Source organism: Amblyomma americanum, chromosome 4 (assembly GCF_052857255.1).
Source record: "Amblyomma americanum isolate KBUSLIRL-KWMA chromosome 4, ASM5285725v1, whole genome shotgun sequence".
Classification (NCBI taxonomy): Eukaryota; Metazoa; Arthropoda; class Arachnida; order Ixodida; family Ixodidae; genus Amblyomma; species Amblyomma americanum.
Window position 1 is genome coordinate 41651366 of NC_135500.1, and position 25714 is coordinate 41677079.

General features: G+C 44.8%; 1 protein-coding gene across 3 annotated transcripts in view; it reads left to right on the forward strand.

The window, feature by feature from the left end:
- Positions 1–22269, forward strand: part of LOC144127896 (uncharacterized) — a 61514-nt gene extending 39245 nt beyond the window's left edge. For 2 of the 3 annotated variants that reach the window (XR_013313612.1, XM_077660870.1), the window contains 2 exons: positions 1537–1734; positions 5652–5789. Coding sequence is in view for 2 of the 3 variants with exons in the window: in XM_077660870.1 (XP_077516996.1) it covers positions 1537–1734; positions 5652–5755 (302 nt within the window). In the remaining variant the exon portion in view is untranslated. Of the gene's footprint in view, positions 1–1536; positions 1735–5651; positions 5790–16186; positions 16277–22177 lie in introns of those variants that run through there. The other variant, XM_077660871.1, reaches the window with a different exon arrangement.
- Positions 22270–25714: the final 3445 nt, after the last annotated feature.

Consider the following 25714-nt stretch of genomic DNA (forward strand, 5'->3'; position numbering starts at 1 on the left):
TGAGGCCACGATATACGCTGCGAAAGCGCGGCGACTTCTGGATAGGAGAGTTAATATATGAAACCTATGCAATCCCTAGTTGCGCCTTTATTCATGATGAAACCGTGGGCCGTCATGGCGGAGTGGTAGCGTCTCCGCCAAAGGCCGTGGTTCGATTCCCAGCCTCGACACAGGTTCTTTTTTTATTCAGTGAGTGTGCGCAGGTATCAGTGGGTCCCATAGGAAGCGCCACCGAAATACGATAGTTAGCGGTTAACCGGGTAAGAGAAAGGGCTGGTAAGAGCCACTCCGCGGCGAGGCGCGCGGTGTGACCTCATGCCAGATGGCGCGGCGAGCACGCGGCGTCCGCCAGCTGCAGCTGTTGCTAGGCAACGGCTCTTTGTCTCCTCCTCAGGAGTCTGACAGCAAAATCGCAAGTTCGTGGCCAATGTAGCTTTCGCCACAAAACTTTTACTGCAAAATAGGAGACCGGAGTCGACTGTGGGTGAGGTCCTAGGTCCAGTACTCCAGTAGCTTCCGACGACACTTAGGCGATGACGACCATCACTACCTGCTACCCTAGGGTGCCGCTGGCCAGCGGCACCTCCGACTGCCCCAGCGCCGCGTCGTGCGGCTTTAAGTGGTTCAGTTTATCTGAGCATGTCCGTGTATTGTGCGTGAATGTGGGGATATGGGCGCACCTATCAAATGTTCCTGCGTACAATTTTGGGTGAGTGTGGTGTAGGTGGGGGAAATGGACAAGATGAGTACACTTTACGATAGGTAAAGTAAGATGTGCATGAGATCATTACTCCAACACAATAATTTCACGCAAAATATGCTATTTTTACAGCAGCAGTCTGTAGAAAACAAGGAATCGAAAACAATAACAAACCTATCTACCCTGCACTATTTCAAAACGTTTTCACAGCTCAACAAAAGGTCGATATTATGAGTACAATTCTCAATAAAAGCTATTGTCACGTACGAAGTGCTTGTCTTTTTCTAAGTAGGTTTGGAGAGGGTCTTGGCGCCTTCGTATCTTTATTACCCGATGTAAATTTTCTGTACATTTGACACTTGCTCTCTATCTACTGAACGCAGTCCGTGTTTAAGTCGCAGGGATTGTTTATATTCATTTACTATGCTATAGGTGGACCATAGGTGGTTCCGCATGTGAGTGTTACTTTAAATCAAAACCGGAACGCAGAAGATACAGCGATTGACTTGTATATTTTGCAGCCAAGTGACCTGAATTGTTTCCCCGATACGCAAGTTCGCACGTGTGGGAGCTTGCGCATTCCCGAAATGCAAAAAGTACCAATATATTTGACAAACATCTTTTCTTCCCAGCTATAAGCTCTGGAGATCTTATTCCAGCGACAAGCCATGGTTAGTTTTATGTAACTGTCGTATCTTTAGGTGCATATTTATACTGCAGACGAGTGTTGGCGCGTAGTAGTGTTAGACGCCTAGCTCTACGTTCTAAGGAAATATACTCCGGCTGCACTGTGTGGCCATATCGCAAATAACATTTTGAGAAATTCATGTTTTCAGGCCCATCCTCCATAACAGGAGTCACAGTCACCGCGAAAGGTCGTACTGCGCTGCTTCAATGGGACCACTCTGGTCCGCGCAGTTACTCCGGTGTGGAAGTAAGGTGGACTTGCAAAGGCGACAAGGCAGTTCAATACAACAGGGAGAGATTGGCCGGCCCCTACAAGGCTGTCGGGATGAAGAAGATACAGATTGATGGTGAGACGCCAGAATTTTTAACTGTACCGTGTGCATGTGACGTCGGTGTCTTCTGAATATTCTACGTGAAGATATCCAGCTGATTGCCGAATGAAGGTAACTGCTTGGTGAAGAAAAGCATTAGATGCGCTGAATGCTATGCCTCGTTTCCTAAAAGTGTTCTTATTTATTTATTTTACCTCAAAAGTCCCAGACCAGTACATTACATGAGGCGAAGTTAATGCGGAATTACATCATGACAATCAAAGTTAATATGTCGTTTAGGTACATTGCACACTTTCATTATCTCAGGTTCGGGAGAACCGCAACATTTTGTGCATCTTTAGAGTGAAGAGATTATTCATTTTATCTGGTTCATGCTATAGTGACATACCAAGTCGGATTGTTAATTCATGCTACACAAACTGTAACAGGAAGAGACGTGACTGTGATCGACTTTTTGCAAATTTTTATATACGTAGAGCTTTCAAGACTAAACCAGAATTAAATGTACAAGGCACATTAAGAAAAGAAAGCTAGTAAAACGTACAGCCGCAGAAATGAAATACCACGATTGCTTGCAGCGTCTTCAGATTATTATGGATTGCGACAGTATTGCGTTCATTTTCTTCGTTTTCTTCTTAGTGCGTGGATTTATTGCTGAAATGCATTCTTGCCACCAACCTAGGATTTTTCACGATCGGGTAAGGAGTTTGAGCCCGACCATGGCTTCAGTACTGAAGGATCCAAGGAAATATGCCTAGCGGCACCAGCACCCATCATATACTCATCTGACTGCAACTTTATAAAGGCCAGAAGTCACATGTATTTTGATACGTGTCGTAGTGAATTTCATGCTTACCAGCAATAGTTGGGACGACGTCGGTTGACATCGTTTGACGTCGGTTGACGTCGGTTGGCAAGAACCGCCGTGCATCTATTCTAACACGAGAAACTTGCAGCAAAGAAGAAAACAGGAAGAAATCAATACCGTTCTGTGCCCAGTACTAATCATAAATGATCAGTGTGGCTGTAGCCTGAGATTAAGGACTCGAGACAGAGAACATGCCGTTACTGCACTTTCACAGTCACCAAAGTAGCTCTCAAGTTGATGGTATAAGTTTCCTACTTAAGTTATTATAACACGATAACCTTAGTCATCATTGTTATCGCACTAAATACTTGAACTGCAGGACAAAGGCTTTTCCCATTGACTTCTAATGAACGTTAATTGTCCACGCAAACTTTCTAATCTCCTCTACAGTCATGACGCTCTGCCGCCCTCTTCTCCGGTTCTCTTGTGATCCCATCATTAGTTCAGGGGAACATCGGTAATTTTTAATTCCCACTGAATGTCATCTCCCTGTCTGTTTTTGTCTGCTGCTTTCAGCTAGGATGTTACTGTTCCCCTTAGTTCCCAGTTCCACTCTGTTCTCCTCCTGCCCCTAGACGTTACAGTTGGCATTTGCTTTTCTTTAGCTTGGTGCCGTATCTTCAACATAATTTCAGCCTGTTTCTTCGGCCGCCATGTTTCACTCCACATTTGAGCATTGGCAAAGTACAGCTCTTACTACTTACAACGTTAGTTATAGTGCTGTGTTGCTCCTAGTAACCTGAGAGTGCCTGTCAAATCAACTCCAGTCCACTCCAGATACCGCTTTTCACGCTTCTTTTGCGTCCCTTCTGTCGCCACCTGCCCCATACAGATGTATTTGTTTTCTGCCTTCAAAGCGTCACTTTATTATACTGTAAACAGCCGTGGTCTTTTTGGACTGTTTTAAGATTGCCTGCGTTTTTTTTCATGATGACATTTAGATCCACCGTTGCGCTTACCCACGCATCATCTCTATTATCCAGAACTACTGCAACCGCCCGTATCACACACACACACACACGCAAACACACACACACACACACACACACACACACACACACACACACACGCACGCACGCACACACACGCACGCACGCACGCACGCACACACGCACGCACGCACACACACACACACGCGCACACACGCGCGCACACACACACACACACACACGCACACGCACACACGAACACACGAACACACGCACACGCGCACACGCACACGCACACGCACACACAAGTCAGACTGTAGAACATATCAGCTCAGGTCTAACCACCCGTCGCCTTCGCGTCAGAAATCCGACCAATAACGGCTCTCATCGAATATTTTAACTATGGCGTAGGCAAGCTTCTTCGGTAATTCTTTACATCAGGTGCCGTAAGTTATGTTCGGAAAGCGCAGAGTCTCTTTATTTTTGCACTGAAGAGCTGCTATAGATACCTCTTTCGCGATGACCACGATGTCACTAATTAGTCGGCCGGAGTGGTGGACAGGATCAGTCATGTGCCGAATACAACGAAGTTCTCTGCAAACCGCTGAAACCTCCTTAAATGTCGATCCTATTGAGCCGACCTACTGCTCGACGGCGCCGATCTAGGATTGAGACAATACTAAACCAACGATGTCAGTGCAATTTGGTGTACATTTATTATTCATACTGAGAGGTCTTTCTATCTATGAAGCCCGTAGTGCCAAAAAGAAAAATGAATAGGATCGGCTTTTTGAAAAGCCCAAATTGGACTGCTTTTGAATTAGCCGGAGGTGCTTTTACACTGTCGAAGCCTCGAAAACCATCAGCAGGAAAGCGCATAAGAAGGTGGTAGGATAGAGGTAGAAGGGTCACGCTCTAGTAGGAGAGTGTCGTACCACACACACCGGACCGTGCAAGTGGCGTTCGCAGGTGCTCACTTGACCAAAACGTTGCTTGCTTCGCAGCAGGAAAGACGCAGCAGTGCGCGTTACAGGATGAGCCGCTGGTCACCGTTCGAAGCAGACCGAGAATCGCCGAATGATTGAAGCCGCTTATGCACGTGAACGTTGGAAGCGACAAAGGGCAGAAGCTGTGGTCGTGCCTGGCCTTTTGACTAGCAAGGTAGCCGATTATGTAGCGTCGAATGGTCATTTCTTCGCACTAAGGGCTACCTGAACAATATATGACGAGATATGCACCTGAGACCTACTGCAGGTGGTCAGTAGAATAAGCCGTGTTATGCCGTTAGAGAACTTATTTGTACGGCTTTTGATTCCGCAAAGAACCGAAACCAAAACCCGATATCACCGTTCTGAAAGCGTAAGATGCAGTCGTTCGTAGAAAGACGCAAGTTATGCCTGGTTTTGGAGCTCTGTCACAAGTCTCCTTTATGAGCCTGTTTTCTTGAGTAATTAATGTGATGTTGAAGTAAGCCTATTTTTTCGGGAACAACGAATCTGCTGAAGTACGCACACCGTTCTAGATCACCTCTTTCACACCTTATGTTCAGTAATGTGGCGGAAGTCTTATCAACGGTTTTCATAGAAATCAATCGGGCACGCAGTTCATTGCGCACGGCCGCATCAGCTTTAGGGGGCATTTCTCGACGCTTAGGGGGGATTTCTCCGAACACGTGTGCTGGAGCAATAGTGCTGACATCGGGCTTGCACCACTGCCGCACTCTTGTGGAGAGTGTTCATTTAGGTTTTATGAGCCGGGCATTGTTCATCTACTCTGGGCGTTCGTATGTAGCAGGCCAGAGTGGCGATTATTAATGCCAAACGCATTTTGTTTCCTAACACAAAATTACCAGATGATTCATAACGAATATTAATGCCACATTTGAGCCAACAAGTGGCTTCAAAGTTTTGAGGAGACATCGCAAGAATATTTTCTGAAGATTTCCGGGACCAGCCTTCCCTGTCAAGTAATGTCTAGTGCTTTCACAACGGGCTGTAAACGGGCGACGTGCGGTTTTCTTAATAGAGAAAACTGGCGCACTGCTTCGAAATTTCCATTAAGGTATTTTTTTCGCGCAGCCTTGATAACGCTTTCCACCAATTTGACTGTCTGATACTCTTCCACTGACCTTGCAGATCTGCCAACTGATGCCCGAGATTGCCAGTTCTACGTGTCCCCATTCGAGTTTAGTGATAAATCAAGACATTGCGGCTTCCCTGTCCACGCTACTGTGCGGTAGCTTTTTACAAGCAATAAATGTATGATGGCCTGAGTCCGTTCTCACTCACTCATTCCGCTTGACTCCTATTTTGTATCTGCAAGTAATACCATCCACTTATCACGCATACTTTCCTGAAATATGCAAATGTCTTCATTTTTCAATTTTAAGTTCATAATATATTGAAAGCGTGCCTTTTTTTCTCCACATGAAAGATAATCTTCTGAAGCGAAATCAAGAGAGGTCATATGAAAGTCTAGTGAAAGCCAAGATGTCAAAATGACAGCAGAGAGCTCATACCCATTCTTAGTGTGCACTCTTGCCATCCTGTTTCAAAATTTCACGGAAAATATAGAATATTGTATTGCTTCATCTGATGAACCGCACGACCAGTTTGTTAAGAAATTCAACTTTAAACACAGGGAGCGAAGCTTTATCATTATATCCTTTCCTGAACTTGTCCGTATTAGTAACTGCTTTGCGGTTCAACTGGTTAGTGCACATAGCTAGAGGTTAAAACGCCGAGGTATGCAGTCTGCTTCAAAAAGTATCCCTCTGGCACTCTACGAACACTGATGGTACCGACCGGAAACTTCGTCAAGTAAGAGTTTCCGAACGAACAAAGAACAAAACAGAAATCACGGCGTTTTTTTTTTTTGTGCTAGGGTAGGGGGACACAATAAAGGTTATCGGCCGTGATGACCGCTCGCCTCCAGCGTCTTCACTTCACCGGTTCTAATTTGAGCAATGTTATATTTGTGTACCTAGTGAAATTTAGAGAGTGAAGGAAAGTATTGTACATAGTCACAACTCCTGATTGTCCCGACGTAGCCTAAACTCAAACTACTCAGCTGAATTTGTGTCGTGTTCAAACCAGAACCTCTTGTATGCGAAGAAAAGTATGATACCGTGCGGTACTAGAATAATTGCACATCTATACCGTACAATCCAAAAGAAGCGAGCTGTAGGTTGCAGACCGCAGCTCATTTAGTAAGAAAAAGCGATAATTGCAATCATGACAGTGCAAGCATTCTCTTTATTAGGATGGACATTCGTTGAGACGTTTTGTTGTTAAACAATAATATGTTGTTTCTAAATATTAGTAGAAGAAAAACGCACAATGGCATACACATAACAGGAGTTCCAAATCCATAACTTCGTATATTTTTCTGATGTCCGTGGGAAATTTTTATATAAGTTTCAACCAGACCATCCCTGCCTTGTTCTCCTCAGCGTTACTAATGCTAAATAAATATGCACCGTTAGTAGTCGAGCGTAGAACGCAGGTTATTAAATATGGTGTCTCTATTGGTTGGTTAGAAACAGCGGGAGTGCCCACTCTAGACAACCTATTACGATTATGTAATCCGAGCACAAGTAAACCGATTTTTTATAGTCGTTTATCCATTAATTCGCAACATGAAACTGTAAAACAACTAAGTGTTTTACAGTTGCATCAGTCGATTTAACGTGCAACATAACAGATGTTTCAGCGAATACTTTCAAAAATTTTCAAAAGTAGGCTTGTTCGGTAAAAATATTGCTTTTGCGGCATAGTATCACCAGTGTTGGCGGGTACCGGAAAATCGGTGAATCGTCTTAAGGAGTAAGCTGGTTAGCTAATTTTTAATAATAATAATAGTAATTGGTTTTTGGTGGAAAGGAAATGGCGCAGTATCTGTCTCATATATCGTTGGACACCTGAACCGCGCCGTAAGGGGAGGGATAAAGGAGGAAGTGAAAGAAGAGAGGAACAAATAGGTCCGTAGTGGAGGGCTCCGGAATAATTTCGACCACCTGGGGATCTTTAACGTGCACTGACATCGCACAGCACACGGGCGCCTTAGCGTTTTTCCTCCATAAAAACGCAGCCGCCGCGGTCGGTTTCGAACCCGGGAACTCCGGATCAGTAGTCGAGCGCCCTAACCACTGATCCACCGCGGCGGGGGAGCTAATTTTTAATAATTAGCTTTTTAACAGTTAGAGTTAGGCGCCTAGTAGCAATTAGAAATTTGTAGCTGGTCATCAGTAAGAGCCATATCAGTTTTTAGAATTTCGAAAACTCGATTACTCTTAACGCTCTGGCTCGACAAAATTTGGGTTTTTCGACTAGTTACGTGCACTGGTGGGGTTGCTTTGCCTGCATGCTTTCGAAAGCGCATGTAATTTCGCACGATGAAGCCAAACTTTGTCGAGCCACAGCGGCGAAGGTAATCGCGTTTTCGAAATTCTAAAGACAGAAATGGCTATTACTAACGATCGGCTACAAATTTTTTAATGCAACTAGGCGCCTAATTCTATTAGTTATGAAGTTGATTAGTAAAAATTAGTTAACCAGCTTAGTACTTAAGACGATTCGCCAGTTTTCTGGTGTCCGCCAACACTGGTAATATTGTGCCCCAGAAGTCACAATTTTACCACAAAATGTATATTTTAAAAGAATTTTAATGTGTTCACTGAAAACACCCGGTAAATATTTGCACCTCATCACGCCTCTGCGTGGCCCAAGGAGGCACTCCCTTTTGTCGCCTAGAGTTCACCACGGAACTTTCCCGTTTACCGGGGATAATAAGGGGAGCAGCCGTAAGCTATAGTCATTAGCGGTTGCAGAACCAGCGTCCGAGCTAGCGCGACACAGCGGCTGGGGAAGATAAGGTTTCAAATGAGCGTTCTCAAGACATTAGCGAGCGGGAACGGTGGATAGTGAGGTCGGTAGCTCGCGCCAGAAGAGGGTTTGCAGGGCGATGGGGAGTTTGGAAGACACTCTCGTTCTCGAGGCAAGCTGGGACAGCGATGCATGGTTTGCCGGCCTCTATTCACTGCGGCCGCCATGAATCAGCGCAGATGAATGGCGTGCCGCTGCCGAGGGCTGGCGTTGCGCGCGGAGCAAATGAAGCGTCCACGCCGCAGAAAACTGAATCTCTTTTCCTGCCTGGGCGGCGAGGCTGCTCCGGCACTTAACATAGATAACTGTTGTTTGTTGTTAGGGGTGTTTTGATGTTACATCCGGTTGGTAGAAATCTAGAAATACGCTATTGTGAACAGCGAAACACCCTTCACCATGACGCCCCGCCCCGTCCGATTTCGGGCGCTGAAATTGGGTGCAAGGCTAGAAAATTATGGGGTGCGAATTGTGTCACATCTTTTTCCTACACTCTTACGGCGTGTTTTGCTGTCGTTGTAAAGGGATTAGAATCATCTCTGGCAGGCCACTGTTGGCAAAGTGCAACGCTCCTGCAGAGCGTAGCGGTCACGACGGAAGATGAAAAGAAGCTGTGCCAAGCTGCTGCTAGCCAAGTGCATGCAGCGCATAAGGCTTGGTATACAAGTCACCAGCGCTGCACCCAACTTCTACTCGCAGAGCGAGCCGCGCCTGAAATCTCACTTCAGATTTTTGCAACCCATCTACTGCTGAACACCACGTTTTGTATTTTAATGTTTCGCTTAATTTTACGATCCTTTGGGTTAGTAAAGTTTTTTGGCCGCTTGCAGGTTATTTATCTTCTTCGCATCAGGGGTACCCCGTCAGAGACGGTCTTGCGACGAATCAAGATGCCGGTATTAAGGAAAAACGACTTGAAGTTTCATATACAAAAAAATTACGTTACATACAATGATGCACAAGAGACAATTTAAAGGGCAAAAAGGTTTAATAAAAAAAGGTGGAACTGGATAACACTAGGGGAGGATCCTACTTGGCATAGATGAAGATACATTACATATATATCTGACCGTAGCCCAGAAATCTTTTCCAGGCTCCGGGCTCGGTTTTAAAGACCCCAGAGCCTAGCTCACATTTTACACCACCCATTCAAAACATACTAACACAAGTTGCTTTACAAACTTCATGGCACGCCTTCCAGTTTCTGCAAAGTTCAATAGTCTCTCCCTAAAATACACAATACGAAAAGAACATCAAAGTTGCTTTAAGAAAATGGCATTGCGAGAATGGGCCCTCAAAATGATAGGCCCACTAGGTTTCCGTGCCACGCCCCATACTTCCACAGTATTACTCAATCTCTGTCTCCTACAAAGTGAAAAGATAAACACGAAGGTACTTCAAAAGTACTCTCACGAGTCGCAGGCTTCCTGAAAGCTCGTGATCCTGCACTCTAAAAAAATAGGTGTAAGAAAGGGGTAAGGAAGGGGTAACTTCGCATTTTGTCCCTTCTTGGCGGGCATGGAATAACTTTGCACCCTTGAAATACCTGCTGCGAGACGTTTAGTCTGTTTCGTGAAAGTTGCACCTTTTTTTATTGTTTTTGTCAGTGTTGAGAACTGTGTTTTGTTTTTTATGCCAAATATGGCGGAAAAAATGCTCTGCGGGATTTCTCCTAGAGGAAACTTTGTGTTCCGTGACCGAAATGTTGGAGGCCAAAGGAATACTGCGGCATTGTTTGAACTTGCGCCATATTTCTATGCTAGCGGGAATTTTTTTACTGAAAAACGCAGTTTTCTTTTTCTTAAGAAGTAAACTCTGAACCGTGACAGTTCTAGTTGACCAAAAGGACATCTTTCTTCTGTGTGGAAGTTAGAGCAAGATGTCTTATAAAAAGAAAAAGCTGTTTATGGAAGCTTTGCTGTTTATATCCTCCCACAGTTGCTGATCATAACTTGCACGGATAAAGCTTTTTGTACTTCTTCATTTCTCAAATACGAGGTGGCTCATTACTTTACTTACAGCTTTAAGATGGTGCCGTGACCAACGTTGTTTATAAAGCACGTCGGATGAGGGCAGTTCCATGAACGCGTCCTTGAAGCAAGTTGTTCATAAGCGGTGAGCGCCCTCAGCGATGTAAAGCTGGATCCTCGCGGTAGTACGCGGGACGCGTTTATACGTCGACGTAAAGGCGCGCTCACATTAGCGGAAAACGCGCAACGCAGAACGTTTTCCGCGCGCCGCTTCCCGCGCAAGCCGGTTTTTCTCCCGCGGACAGCCTGCTGTGCCGTCCCGCAGAGTGATGGGTCTGGTACGTATTTTTCCCGTGTTGCTGACGAGAACAGCCAATGGGCGCCGACCGTGAACCGTGACGTCAGTCCCAGCTCAGTGACCCCGTAGGCGGAGGCGGAGGCTGCGCGCGTCCGGCCGGCCGGCCGGCCGGGCACTCGGCGGCTGCTTTGCCAGCATGGACATGCTACTTGAGACGGTGCAGAAGCGACGGTGCAGAAGCAGCGAACAAACAAGTAATAAGTACGTTTACCGTAGCCAACAGCTCATCGCTCGAACCAGCCATCCTCGAGACAGAAAGGGCGACGGGAGGGGAGCTAGCAGACGATCAAGACGACGACGCGAGAAAAGGGTGCGCTTTCCAGTCTTCTCTAGTGTCACGTGACTATCCCCTTCTCTTTCTGCTCGTTCGGGTCCTCCCTCAGCGCCTCCTCTCTCTACATTCCAAGACAACCGCAGCGAGAAAACGCGCGCAGTGTGAGCTTCATTCTGAGGAGCTGCGAGGCAGCGTCGACGTTGACGCTGTGCCGCTGCGGGAAGCTTCCCGCTAGTGTGAGCGCGCCTTAAAGGGGCGCTCACATTAGCGGGAAAACGCGCAACGCCGGGCGTTTTCCGCGTGCCGCTTCCCGCCAAAGCCGGTTTTTCTCCCGCGGACAGCCTGCTCTCCCGTCCCGCGGAGCGATGGGTTCGGTACCTATTTTTCCCGTGCCGGTGATTAAGGACAGCCAATGGGCGCCGACCGTGAACCGTACGTCGGTCCCAGTTCAGTGACCCCGTCGGCGGAGGCTGCGCGCGTCCGGCCGGCCGGGGCACTCGGCGGCTGCTTTGCCAGGGCGACGGGAGGGGAGCTAGCAGGGTGCGCTTTCCAGTCTTCTCTAGTGTCACGTGACTATCCCCTTCTCTTTCTGCTCGTTCGGGTCCTCCCTCAGCGCCTCCTCTCTCCACATTCCAAGACAACCGCAGCGAGAAAACGCGCGTAGTGTGAGCGTCATTCCGAGGAGCTGCGAGGCAGCGTCGACGTTGACGCTGTGCCGGCGCGGGAAGCTTCCCGCCAGTGTGAGCGCGCCTTAACGCGCGCGCGCGGCACGGCGACGTCACATTGGCCTCAGCGAGACCCTCTAGACTCCAACGGCGCTTGACCGCCGACGCGTCCGGCGGCTTCGGCGCACCCCGACCACACCAGCGGCAACTAGGAGCATGTGTCGATTCCGCTCCGAGCGCGTCAGCCTCCGCCGGCCCGGCCAGGCCGGTTCCGCCTCTCGTCGGGCCGGCGTTTTCCCGTCTTCCAAAAACTGATGGGAACAGTCTTGAGTTCAGGTTTGCACAGAGTAAGGTGAACACCCCTCTACATTTCTGAAAAGATTACAATGGTGGGCGACTGACTCATCTCTCTTCACGCTAACCCCGGCCGTGGGTAGAGCAGGAAGTGAAAACCAGTCTGTGAACGAGGGCGTTTGTCGGAAAGCAACTTCTTGTCAGTCAGTTTTTCTGGAATTTTGAAAGTTGAAACGATAATTCTCCTTCACAGACAGCCTTTAATTCCCTGCTCTGCCAACAGAGGGAAGGTGAGGCAATCGCCTTCCATTTTATTCTTTTTATAAAAGAAGAGAGAGTTACGCCCCTTAATCTCAGTGAATCTGAAGCCCCACAGGTTACCACCGACTTTCGAGATCGAATGTAAAGGGCAGCTGCCGAAGGGTACTATGGTGCACCACTGCACCTGACTCGACCTGTTCCTCGCGTTCGCAGCCATGCTCTGCGCACAAAAGGAGAGAGAGCGAGTATTTATTGTGGGTAAGCTAGAGACCAGTGCTGGTACAGGAAGCGAACAGGAAGACAAGGAGAGTCAGTAGAAATTTTAGATTCACTGGAACTTTTGGCTGTTCATTTTGTCCTTTCAACAACTTCCATCTCATACAGATAAGAAATCATCTTCGCTCTTCCTTTTCGAACAAGAATGCGGAAATGTGAGCAAGGGTTTTCGTTTGAAAAATGTGTGCTATATTGCATAGAGTGCTACTATTCTGCAAAAGTTGTCAACTGACCACTTGAGGATACCAGTAAGTCATCTTTTCCGGAAAGCTTGTTTTCCAACTAAATGGTCTCGAACCCAAACGACACCTCAAATTCTTCTTGAGAAGGAAAACTCCGGATGGTCGCGCGCTGTCTGCAGCAGAGGCTAGGCATGAAGAGGAAGAGGCCTTCTTTACCGTTCCATGGTGTGTGGTGTTCATTGTTCGGGCTACAAATGCAGAGGGGTGAATGGAGGAAGTTAGAGCGCCGGAAGATAAAGCGCATGTGCGATGAATTTTAGCGCCAGCTACAAAAACCAGTCCAGCCAGCAATATGGCGGTACGTGGAGACGTGTAAAGCAAGAAAGAAAAGTGAAAGAAGGGCTTTAGCAGGAGAGAAAAATCATGAATTAGAAGTGCACCCTTCCTTGTTTCTGAAAACACCTCTGCTACTACTGACACGCTGACTTGGAATGCCCTTGGAATGCAGCCCTTTCGGAATGTGCTGCTTTTATTGACGCTCCTCTCCCGATCTTTTCACACTGCGCGCTTCTCTGGGTGGTAAGGGACGAGTTGGTGCCTGCTTACGGCCGATTCACACGACGGTCCGTTCGCCCGCGGCCCGCGCATCACGTGTTCATGCGCCTCTAAAAACTGGCCTGCGATCCGAAGACGTCAAGCGGATGCGAAGGACCAAAAGAGCAGACGACGCGCTGGGTGTACCACTGTTGCCAGATTATTTTAAAGCGTTTTGGCAACGCGGGTCAAACCGAAGCTGTAAACACGCCCTCCGCTGCTCTAAATTTTCCGTCAGATCCCAACACTGAGACCTTTTCCATCAAGAGAAAGCATACCTTATACTTTTTGTGAACAGGCACTGACCTGTGACTTAAGCAAGACTCGTTAGTGCCGTTATTGCCGGGTGCAGATAACAACTGGGAGTGCGGCCCATAGGAATGCATCTAAAGGAAAGTTTTGTATGTAATTATATTAATGCACAGTGCACGTATGAAGCTGTGTGCGTCCGCAGGCCCTCGCTTTGTCGTTTGAAAGCACCTCTGGCAAGCACATATTGGGATGTTTTAAAAAAAAACATTGACTTTTAAATGATGCTGTATACATCCACGTTCATTTCTACTATGTAGTTGGCTTTCTTTAATGAAACACAACCTTATAGGTGCACTGTGCAGTCAGAAAATTACATTGAGAACTATTGTTTACCTGCACTCAGCAATAGCGGTGCTAGTGAATTCTCTTTACGTTACAGATTGTTGTGAGTCCGCAAAAAGTATTAGGTACACTCTCGCTTGATGGAAAAGGCCTCAGTCTTGGGATATGGGGAAAATTTAGAGCAGCGGAGAACGTTTGCTGCTTCCACGCCCTCATTTAGGCCCCCTGGGTGATGCTCAAAAAACTACAACTTTGAGCTTGGATAAACATCGTTGGAAACAACATAATGCAACACGTTCTTTCGTACACTTCTTTTTCTCCTTCTAGAGGCTTGTTTCATGAGTTTTAGGAAAAATTAGAGATGGAGTGTCTTTTCCTTTCTATTCGAAAAACACTACTGCATTCAAAAATGCAAGATTTAGGGCAATACCTCTTGCACTTCCGAATATTATGCAACAATGAAGGCTGGTATACTTTTTTAGCACCTCGATGGTTATTAATTGTGCAAATCTGGAGGATATGTGTTATATATCTGTGGATAATAAAATGAAAATAACCTTGTTTCAGACTTGAGTCACGTTCGAAATTTTTTCCAGTAAGCGACAACTTCCTCAAAATGGCGGGAATAAGCTTGATATATTCCTTCTCACCTGTACATATAGCGCGAATAAGAAATACATCATGGCTTTTATATCTAGATACTTACGTCATGGCAAATTAGCGAAATTGAGCTGTGCTTGAAAATGCTGCCTCTGCCATGATATCGTTTATAATTTTTTCTCCTCAAATGTTAGCATTTCCGCAAAGCGAAATTCACTGTTGGCCTACTGAATAATGTGTGCATAATAAGTAAAATAATTTGAGAACATTAAAAATGAAATATTTAGGCAGTTTGGTCTCTCATGGAATCACACAGCTGTCAGAAAAGATGATATATGCCTCTAAAGTTATAAATATATGACCCCTTCAGTGCAGTGATTAAGCATCGGCCATACTCGATGCCGCAACATGGAACCGAGAAAGCGTGATTACTGCGTCTTATGATTATTTGGTGTCACGTACGCTTACAATCAACCAAGATTTTTTGTGAAGTACTGTGAAGATAAATGGTCTTTGTTTTGTGTGGTTAGTTTTACTAGAGGAAACATTTTTTTCTTTTATTTGAACCATATGGTTTATGCTTCATGGGGCTTGACGTTCCAAAGCGACTCGGGCTATGAGGGACACCGTAGTGGAAGGCTCTGGAAATTTCGACCACCTCGGGTTCTTTAACGTGCACGGACATCACACAGTACACGCACGCACCACTCAGCACTGAGTGCAGATATATTTTTAGAAGTCTGTAAAACTAAATTCTGAACACTCTGCATATTAAAATTTATGCCTGATGATGCAGACAGTCTTTTCAAATGATGGGCATTAGGTAAATTTAGCACCTTTTGCTGCTAAAGCAGTGCTAGCATCACTCCTCCCTCCGCGGCAAATATTTGTTGTGTGTGATGCCTCAGCACGTAGTAAAAACATTAATTAGAGTAAAAGCATCTAAGTAATCATCGAGGGTAAATCCAACTGATTTCACTTAATTGTCAAATAAGATGTCTGATTGTGCCATAATTTTTCACACGCAATTCAATTTAAATGCAGTGCTCTACAGATGGTACACCCAAGAAATCAAGGAAATAAAGATAGGACTGAATTCTGGTTCATTAAAAGTGCACTAAGCAGTGTTTTACACTGGCAAAATTTAAGCTGTGCCTCTTCACGACTTTGGGTGCTAGCGTGGCTAATGCTTTTCGTAAAAAAATACAAGCGTGATGTGGCATGAAATGCTGCAACCCCAGCTGCAACTTCCTCGCAGTGTTCTTGGCATCCAGGCTCTATCTTCTACTCTCTTTTAATGTGGCCCAGGATATGAAGTGCACTGTTAGAACGCATTTCCAACAGGCGAAAGCATTCATTAAAGACCATTGCCTATCCGCGCTCTGTGATGCCTAATGGGCTCAGCTGCGGCGCTGTAGTGTTAAAGAGAGCAGCAGCGCGTCTGGTGGCTTTTCAGAGCGTAACAGGCTCCCGGAAAGGTAGACGCGCCCTCCCGGTCGAGTCACTGTAATATAATCTAGTTCACTTCAATGATGTCATTCTAACTGTTACAATCCTGCCCATGAAATAAAATGCGGCGGCTTCCTAGACAGCACTTCTGTGCAGTAAATTTATGTGAACAGGCCTGTTTACGTTAAATTGTGTTAGATATTTGTGGTGATAAAAAGATGGTATGCATTTTTCAGAGGATGACCTACATCATCGTGTTCATATTTAATGCAGGATGCCAGCAGATGGTTTTGCTGCTCGCCCTACAAGCAGTGCCGCTGTAACCACTGGTCCAGAAACTGCCCTTTCTTGCGCTTTTAAAAGGTGCGAAAGCTAAGATTTCTTCAGTGCATCATTTAGAACTTTCTTATATATTTCTTAGCATATAAGATGTCATTAAACAATTCAACACTTTGCTTTTGAAATGAGCAATGTTTGGATGTGAAGACTTCTGCTTGCCAATTTATTGTAGAAGATGCCTTTGTGAAATGCTCATTGTACTACAAAACCCAGCATTCCTGCTTCCCTTTGGTCAGAGTTACTGAAAAACTATTTTTACTGTTGTCGCTATGTCAGCAGAATAAGCATTAGAGCATAGTCTTGCATTACCAGCTTGTCACAGAAGAACTTGCTTTGGGGCTAGTTGGTTCATGATTGAAGTTCTGAAAGGCGCAAAAGACACACACACAGGAAAAAAGAGGGATGACACAAAGAGCGCCTATTTAGGCGCTCTTTGTGTCATTCCTCTTTTTTCCTGTGTGTGTGTCTTTTGCGCCTTTCAGAACTTCAAGCTTGTCACAGCCGATGGAAAGTTCTCAGTAGCAGTACTAGTCACTTATTCCCCATAATTTTTGCGGTTCTGTAATGTACTCCCATAATAACGTGGTCGATGGAGGATATGAACTCATAGCAGTGTGAGCTAATATTCTGCACATAGAGACTAAAAACTGTGTTCTGTAATTCACAGTTTATGAATATTGGACTCTGCTGCTTTTTATGCCTTTGTGATGTGAAAATGTTCACTTAGCATTATAGGGACACTTACAATAGATTGAAGTTTACCTGTATCAGGCCTATGTAATTCTAAACCACTCTCACCAAAAGTGAAGCTTTTCTAAACTAGCGATGACCAAACAACAAAATACAAGTGTTACCATGGCCAGCCGGGTTAGCAACTCCGCGTGTCTACAGTTAATTTTTGGCACTGATAGCAGAGGCTTTGCTACACTGTTATTCACTTGAGAACGGTGGCAACCAGTGTTTGGGTGTGTACGTCAGGAGCTTGAATCCAGTATTTTGATCACGAGCTTGATTCAAGCATTAGGAAATATTAAAATTCAATTACCTCAATCCTAAATTGGTTCTGGCTGCCATACAAACATTAATGTGCCAAGAAAGAGCCAGACAGTGTACCAAGAATACAAATTAGATTCTAATTAGCACGACTGGGCAGAAGTGAGATTTATGAATCCGTCACTCCACTTCAAATGCCCCACATATTGCACTCGACCATCTCCAGTTTGTTGATGAAAATTCATTCAAGCTGGTCCCAGCGTGCGTTATCTAAGCTAAAATAATTTTGCCAAAAAGAAGTTTGTGAGGTGATGTCAGTTTGAAAATTTCTGAAAGGTGGGAAACCAGGCACTCCTCAATAATGATCAAAAATCTAAATTTTTAGAAAACACTGCTCAAATCTTTTAATGACATTTGCACATATTCTGGTTTTTGATATGATTCAGATAGTGTATTTTTGGACGATATAAGTAGTCTTAAGTATAAATAAAATTAAAAAATTTACTATTTTGACATTTAAAAAAATATCAACTTCCTCTCAGAGTGGCCTTCTTGCCTACCTTGATTCCTATTAGCAATAAAAGATGGTACAGCTGATGAAACTGAATGCACCGAAGTGAATTAAAATACTGAAATTGGAGAAAATTGTGTTTCGGAACATAAGTAAGCACTTTTTTATTTACCCCTGAGGTGGCCTAAGTCAAAATACAGACGATGGCGGGTTTAGTAGAACAATTTAATGGCTTTCATTTCTGAAATGTTAATTGAGGTGGTTTTTGTTCAAAGCGAGAAAAAGATTTTTAAAGTCGAGCTCTCGTGCTGCAAGTTGCGTCATCTCTTAACGCTTCATCGAGTAACACAGCACCTGTCATGACACATTTATGGCCACCTTACCACTTCAATTTACCCTCACTCACTGTAGTGCGTGTTTAGGGCTGGAGCGAAGGCAGGTATCGCTAGACATTCGGTGCGTGGTATGCGATATGCAAGTTTGTTTTCGCTTTGGAAGTTCAAACGAACCCGCTATGGCACAAGGCAGCCAAGAGAAGCAAAACTATGGCTTTCAGTGTGCTGTCTCGCTTGAGCCGGAAGGAAGGAACAACCGCCTGGCACTATCGTAACACCAGTCCTTTTAATGTCCGAATAAGATCACAGAAAGCATATGCCCCGGAGCGCACGTGACGGTACGAAGTTCTCACCACAGCTTCTGGTGACGCGAGACACGCTGGCGCAGGCACGGTCCGATCAAGTGGAGCTGCTTTGCTCTCGAGTGGTCAAACATACTGCGACCGCGGCACCGGCATGCAGTCGCCTCCTCCTTGAATTTTGTATACTCTTGTTCTAGTATAGCAGGCAACGCTGCCAAAGCTAGCACGCCTTTTTGCAAATGTCAAGTCCGTGCCCAAAATGTAGTTCACCATACAAGCACAGAGATCGCATGCATACTTCGTGCTGCAAATCTCAATTACCCCGAGTGACTGCCTCTTGCCCTTCGTTCTACCTCTTGCCACATTTTTGTCCTGCGGATCATCGAGACTTCTAGATGTAAAAATGACATGTAGTGATGCGATATGCATCTCACAGGGTGAATCGCAAACACACCATCCGTGCCTAAAAAGTAGTCCTCACTCAGTGAAAATTATATCCAGAGATACTGAACACTAAGCGCCTCACTGATTTTACCGTGGTTTTCAGTGATACCAGTTAATTTTATACCGCTTTGTTTTCGTTCAAACACTCAGCGAGACATTGAGAAGAACAGATGATATGGGGTGGAGTAAAATGTACTTCCGGACACACTGCATCGGCAGCGTTGCCTGTTATGTCTGTCATGTCTCTGACAACAGTGACTTAGTGTGGCATGAGCACACTTAATTACAATCTCACTGGTGCAAGTCCCTCCCCGGCAGCACAAATAAAATCTTTTCCCACGATTATCTGTTCGTCTACACAATTTTCTGAGGGCTGTGCTGTGCTCTGTGATGAAGAGGTGCAAAGAGACGACGCGGCTCACAGCGGACGAGCTCTACTTCAAAAATTTTAATCTCGCTTTAAACAAAAATCACCTCGATTAAAACTTCACAAATGAAACGCAATAAACTGTTCTAGTAAACTTGCCATCGCTGGTAGTATTTTTATTTGGACCACCTCAGAGTGAAATGAACGAGTTTTTATGGTCCCAAACGCACTTTTCTGCAAATTCAGCATTTTATTTCACTTCTACTCATTCAGTTGCATTAGCTGTAACATTTTTTGTGGGTAACAGACATCAAGGGAAGCAAGATGGCTATTTCTTAATTTCCAAAAAGGAGTTGATATTTTTATGAGTGTCATAGTAGAATTTTTACATTTTCTTTAAATTACAAAAATAATTATACCGTTTAAAAATACAAGATCTGAATCATATCAAAAGCCAGAATCTTTGCAAATCTCATTAAAACATTTGTCGTGTATCTTCTAAAAATCTGAATTTTTGGTCGATCATAGAGCGATGCCAGTTTCACACGTTCTCTAATTATTCAAACTGCGCTCACCTCATGATTAAATTTTTGGCATATGGCTTATAGATTTCACACATTGCAAAAATTTTGAATGAATTTTTTTAAACAAATCGGATATGGTTGAGATTAACTTTGGGATGTTTGGCTTGGGATGACATGTCATTGACAGAGTTGAGGGATGTTTGGGTGATCTGTGACTTCTTTCACACTTCGCTTTCCTGATTGTGACCAATGTTCCCACAGTGTTCCTTTCCCTTGACGTTGTTATTTGCGTTTGAATTTTATTTCTGCTCAGTCATAATACCAGTCATAACTTTTTTCCCCAAAAACCCTGCGTTTCTGGTTAACCAAAGCTTTGGCACTGTTACTCTAAAGTCATCACTGTAAAGAGACACATAGTACCTTGGTTGTGACAGTGACCAGTGCAACTGACTGCAAGTGCCAGAGAGAATAATAAATATTGCAGTCAAACTTACAAAAATAAAAAGTGAGAGCAGTAGCTTTGTATAACCTGCCCTCATTGAGTGCACCCACCCTATCACATTTGCTAAAGCTCACCCCCGGCTGCATATAGATTAGGCCCACGTGCTTTGTACTAACATTGGACAGTAGATCAGTGCAGGCATTATCAGCTGAAGGCCTTAACCCTCGTTGAGGTGGAGTTCCAAGTGTGGGCTCACTGAGCAAGAAAGTGCGCTACAAAAAATTCATCACAATGCTGATTTTTTGTGTGGTGTACAAAACTGAAGTAACACAGCACTGCAACATCAAAGTAAACTAGCTACGCGTTGGCACTCGGAAGGGGTAAAACCCCTTGTGCAGTCATTTCACTGCTGATGGCGGCCCAGCCATATGCAGATGTTCTTTAGTGTGGCAAGCGTTCCGAAAGAAGGCCGCTGATTGCCATCTGATGCTGATTTATCATGTGATCTGGCTCGTCACTGCCTCCTTTTTTGCAGCCTCTAGTTGGATATAACCTGAGAACGAGGCGGCAAATGCCAGTTAAAGAATGCCCTCCAACCAATAGCTTCGATCGATTCTCACAATGTTCTGGTTAATATCCTTAGACCTGCTAGTGTGACATCGCCATGGGGCAGCAGATGAAGCAGGATAAACCAGGGCCCTAATCAGACTAACCGTGACACCAGAAGAAGCGGTCAGTGCCATTGGTTGAAGGGCTTTTTTTAGAGGCATTTGCTGTTTTGTTCTTGAGCTGTTTCTGACTGTAGCATGCTCTGGTGGAACTCATGTCACTTTTGCGTCTTCATGGCACAGATGCTCACACACCATATTATATTCGCATTGCAGGAAGCCCCCATTTAGCTGTCATCTAAAATGATTAAATAAAATTCTATGTAGCTATTGCAAGGAGGTTAGGGTATATAGAGGCATCGGAAAATGCTCTTCTCGAGGCAGTGCCATTGCTACATTATACAGCCCTAGTTAAGTTATTGGTGGACACATCTAGTAGCCTCGGAGCATGAAATGGTTTTCACCTACTTATAGCGGTTGATGCCATTTTGTGATGGAACCTTCATTTGGCACAGTGTTGTGGCACATGGACCTATCTGCCTTACTTTTTCAGGAAACAAGGAATTGTAAGAACTAAATTTTTTTGCGCCAGTTTTTTTCTTTCTTAATGTCATGTAAACACTTGAGCACAGATTGTTTCATGAATTTTGTAACTGAAAAACTTCAGTTCATTTAATTTACTGTATTACAAAATCTCTCGTCCTTCTATGCCTCTTTATGCCTCTTTCTATGCCGCATTTCGCAAATTGTTCTGCTTAAGACATAAACTGAAGAACGCGCCTCCTAACATCAAGCTACTTTGTTATTCTTCTATAACCAGACCAAAACTCGAATACGCATGCATAGTTTGGTACCCGTATACTAAATCTAGCATAGCCAATTTGGAACGAATACAGAGAAAGGCTGTTAGATTCATCTTTAATAAATATGCAAAGACTGACTCCCCCACCTCTTTGATGAAAATTAACCAAATTGAACGACTTGAACTCCGAAGAAAAAAGTTCAGGTTAGAGTTTCTTGCGCTTTTATTAGCGAACAAATTTGGTCTGGACCCCACATTATACTTAAAGCCGTTATATGCAAGACAAACTCGACATTACCACCCTAGTTTTCTAGCCCCTATATTCGCCAAAACAGACACCTACAAGTTTTCATTTTTCCCACGAACTATAATAGATTGGAATCAAATAAACCAACCATTGCCCCATGAGGTCTAACCAATTAGCGCTATTTCTTTCTATTTTCCAGTGTTATTTCTTTCTTATTTCGCTCACTTGTACGCCCACCCTGCTTGGACTTAGTGTCCGCAGTATTTCATAAAAAAATTAATAAATAAAATAAAATAAAAATGTGTTGTCTAAGTGTATTAACTGCGTCTGTTTTTTTATCTGCTGCCCAGGTCTCTCCTGCTGCCTGGTCCTCCAGGATAAGAAATAGGTGGATTGTAAGCAGAGTGGCTGTAACTTTATATAAAATAAAAACCATTTGGGGTATGTTTTCTTTTCAGTTGTGAAAAACCTTGTTCTGTTATTCCACTGTGCTTGAACCAAGACACGCAACTACTACACATTATACATGCCTGCTTCTTGTGTACACATTGCGCCACTACTCTGCATGATTAGACGTCAAGCCATTGCATTCTGGAGAGAAATAATAACCCATAGCAGCATAGCTTTATGCTGCTGTGGAAGTAAGTTATGCTGTCTGGAATAAAACATACTCGTTCTCAAAAATTTATCAATACTCCTAGAAAGCCTAACGTTGCACTGGTATTGATGGCATAAATTTATGCTTCTGTGGGAGTAGGAGTTAAACCCTTTGGACCAAAGTATGGTCTTCCTGAAAAGGTGTAACTATAATCTTGGGCAGCATAAACTTACACTGCCTTTCAAGACGTAACTTTACACGCACAGAGTGTAACGTTTATACTGTTTGTCGTGGACTAAAACAGTCTTTCTGAAATCATGTAACTATAGCCTTGGGCAGCACAAACTTACACTGCCTTTCAAGGTGTAACTTTACGCTAGAGAGAGTGTAACGTTTACACTGTCTTAGACTAAAACATATTCTTCCTGAAAAGGTGAAACTATTGTCTTCGGCAGCGTAAACTTGCACTGCCTTTGAAGGTGTAACTTTACAATAGAGAGAGTGTACTGTTTATACTCTTTGTCGTGGACTAAAACTTTAGTCTGGAGCAAATAGTGTAATATTACCCTCCTAAAGGTGTTAGCTGAGCGACAAGTGGTTTACCCTCAAAAAGACTAAAATCACATTCTTTTTTTTGAGTGCGGCGGCTCCCAGCATTAGGGAAATAATCGGTCTCAACCCAGCCGCCACCGTCGCGAGTAGCAAACGGGAGCGTTGAACCCTGCTCCTACCTACTCCTCTTAGTGACGACTGTTCACAGGCGTCCCCCAAAACATGGACAGTGGGGCCAACCACGTCGTTGATGCCTTCAAACGTGCGGCCGCACCCCCCCCCCCCCCCCTCCCCGTCGGTCCAGCCGCGCTTCGTCAAGCCAGCGCCTTCCCCAAGAGCTGTTGGCTATATACCGTCTTCGGGCGTTGGCCCCTGCCAGCCGCGTCCGCGCTTACCGTACGTTACACTTAACTGCTCCCAGTCAAGCACGAGCGTCCGCATCCGTCTCGCCCGGCCGTGTTAGCCCTTCAGAAAAAAGCTCTGCCGACCTACCGACGGGGATTAGCGAGGAGAAACCGCCGCATAACAGTGCCGAGCCAGCCACAAAAGGACGGATGGTTCCCACAAAGCTGTAGGCATCCACTGATCACTTACAGGGTTCATATCTTTTCTAAGGCAGACGCCATATTTTCTCATTAAAGGAAAACCCGTCTGCCTGTGTTTGTGTAATAACACTCGACAGTAGGCATAGTAGGAGGCGCCCGCATGTAACCTGGCAGGTGGCGGTGAACTTAATGTTTGGTCGCGCATGGTTGCTCAGAACAACCTGGATCGCACAAGTCACACCGCTGGCAGCACATGCCGTCCCGGGCAATAACGCACAGCTTACCCACTGCACTGCTGTGCCAGGAGTGATATGTGCCCTGCCAGGAATTTTTATTATTAAGCCGAAAAGTCCCATTGTGCGTATATGAGCATTAACTCATTAGTTATTGCGTCATACCCTTAGGGCGCAACGCGGGCCGTGGTACGGCCACGATTGCCTTCACGAAGTTAGATCGCAGATCAGAAATTGTAGGTGGTGACTCGGTGGCGGCTACGTACAGCCATGCAGACGTAGAATTGCCAGCTGCGTGGCACCAGGCTACATCCCGCCGCAACGTACGGTGCCTGCCTTCTCGAAGTGAGCAGCCGCACTTACAACGTCTCACACGTAAGCATCCTTAGGTGTTGCTCCCGACTTTTTTTCTCCTAATCCATGCTTACATTAAAAGCGATACTGATATATTGCTTCCGAAGAAGATACTAATCTTAGCGTTGTATTTTTAAGCCGTTTGTTATTCGCAATGAATCTCACGCTGTTTACGGTTCAAAAATCAGGTGACATTTCCCCGCGTCGAAAAAAGAGCTAAATTTTCACTACTTTGTGCTGCTCTGAAGTTAGTTTTAGTTTTGGTCTTCGCTGTTGTCCCGCCAAAAAAAATTGTGGCAGCTTGACCTCAACCTCCATTTCAGAAGAAAGCCATCTCAGCGCTCTTCAAATACCTAAACCACACAACCTTCAACTCCAGACTATCCACTCTGAGGGTGCTTCATGTCTTCAGAGTAAGTAATGGCCCGCACGGTCATGTTCCTTACTGTGGTCTGTTGCTTTCACTCTCTTCAACGCCCTCTTCACGTGAAGGGTAGCAAACCGGGCATAACCTTCTTCAACTGCTTGCCGTTCCATTATTCTTTCTATCTTTCCCTTCATTGTCTGCACTGTAACTGTTATTGTAGTTTGGTTTTAAGGTATATAACTTCAAAAGGACTCGGGCTATCGGGGATGCCGTAGTGAAGAGGTTAGATAATTTCTACCCCCTAGGGTTCTTTTACGTGCACTGACATCGCACAACACACGGGCCTCCAACATTTTGCCTCCATTGAAATGCGACCGCCACGGCCTGGATATAACCCGCATCTTTCAGGTCTGGTGCAGCTGCGCACCAAATCTGATGAGCCACCGCGGCGGCTACTCTAAGTATGTATGTTCGCGAATCGATGAATTACATTCCCACCAGTTAGCAGCGAGTATCATGTACAGTTAACTGTGGATGTAGAGCGTGCTTAATAATACTGATAATATATTCAATATCAATAACAATAACAGTATTATATTATTGATTCCTGAAAAAGTTTCTATTTTCTGTAATAAGGCAGACGGAGCCGGAAATAAATAGCTGGAATTGCATCCAGGCATGCTCTCGCGTCCTTGAAAAAAATGCCTTATTTATAGAGAAAGCCAAACAATATGAATACACCTGGAGAAACAAAGAAACACGCAACTGCCAGAAAAGGAATGCAATTAGTGGACTTACGAAACATGTCTGGATTAAAACGCAGCCCTTTGTGCCAACACCGACGTACATAAAATCGCGACTACACGTATTTTTTGCACCACATGGTAAATTTCCACAAGTAAAATTACATAAAGCGGCGTAAATCTTTTGGTTGTGAGCTCTGAAGAATTCAATTATGGCTATGGGAAAGGTAGAGGCATTGTGGAAGGCTGAATCTTAGAAAACGTAGCCTATAAGGGATCGGCATCAATATATGTGCCGGATATTGGTGGAGTTGTGCGTGGGCTGCTTGTTATCCCATAAGGAAGCGAGTTGTGCAATGAAGGATATTGTGTTTGAGCTCGCTTTTTTTATACATTCATAGGAATGATGATGCGATTCATTTTACAGGCAAGGTGTTCGGCTGAGCTTAAATCAATCCGATAACACGTCAGCGCGCTGGGACATCTGCTATATGT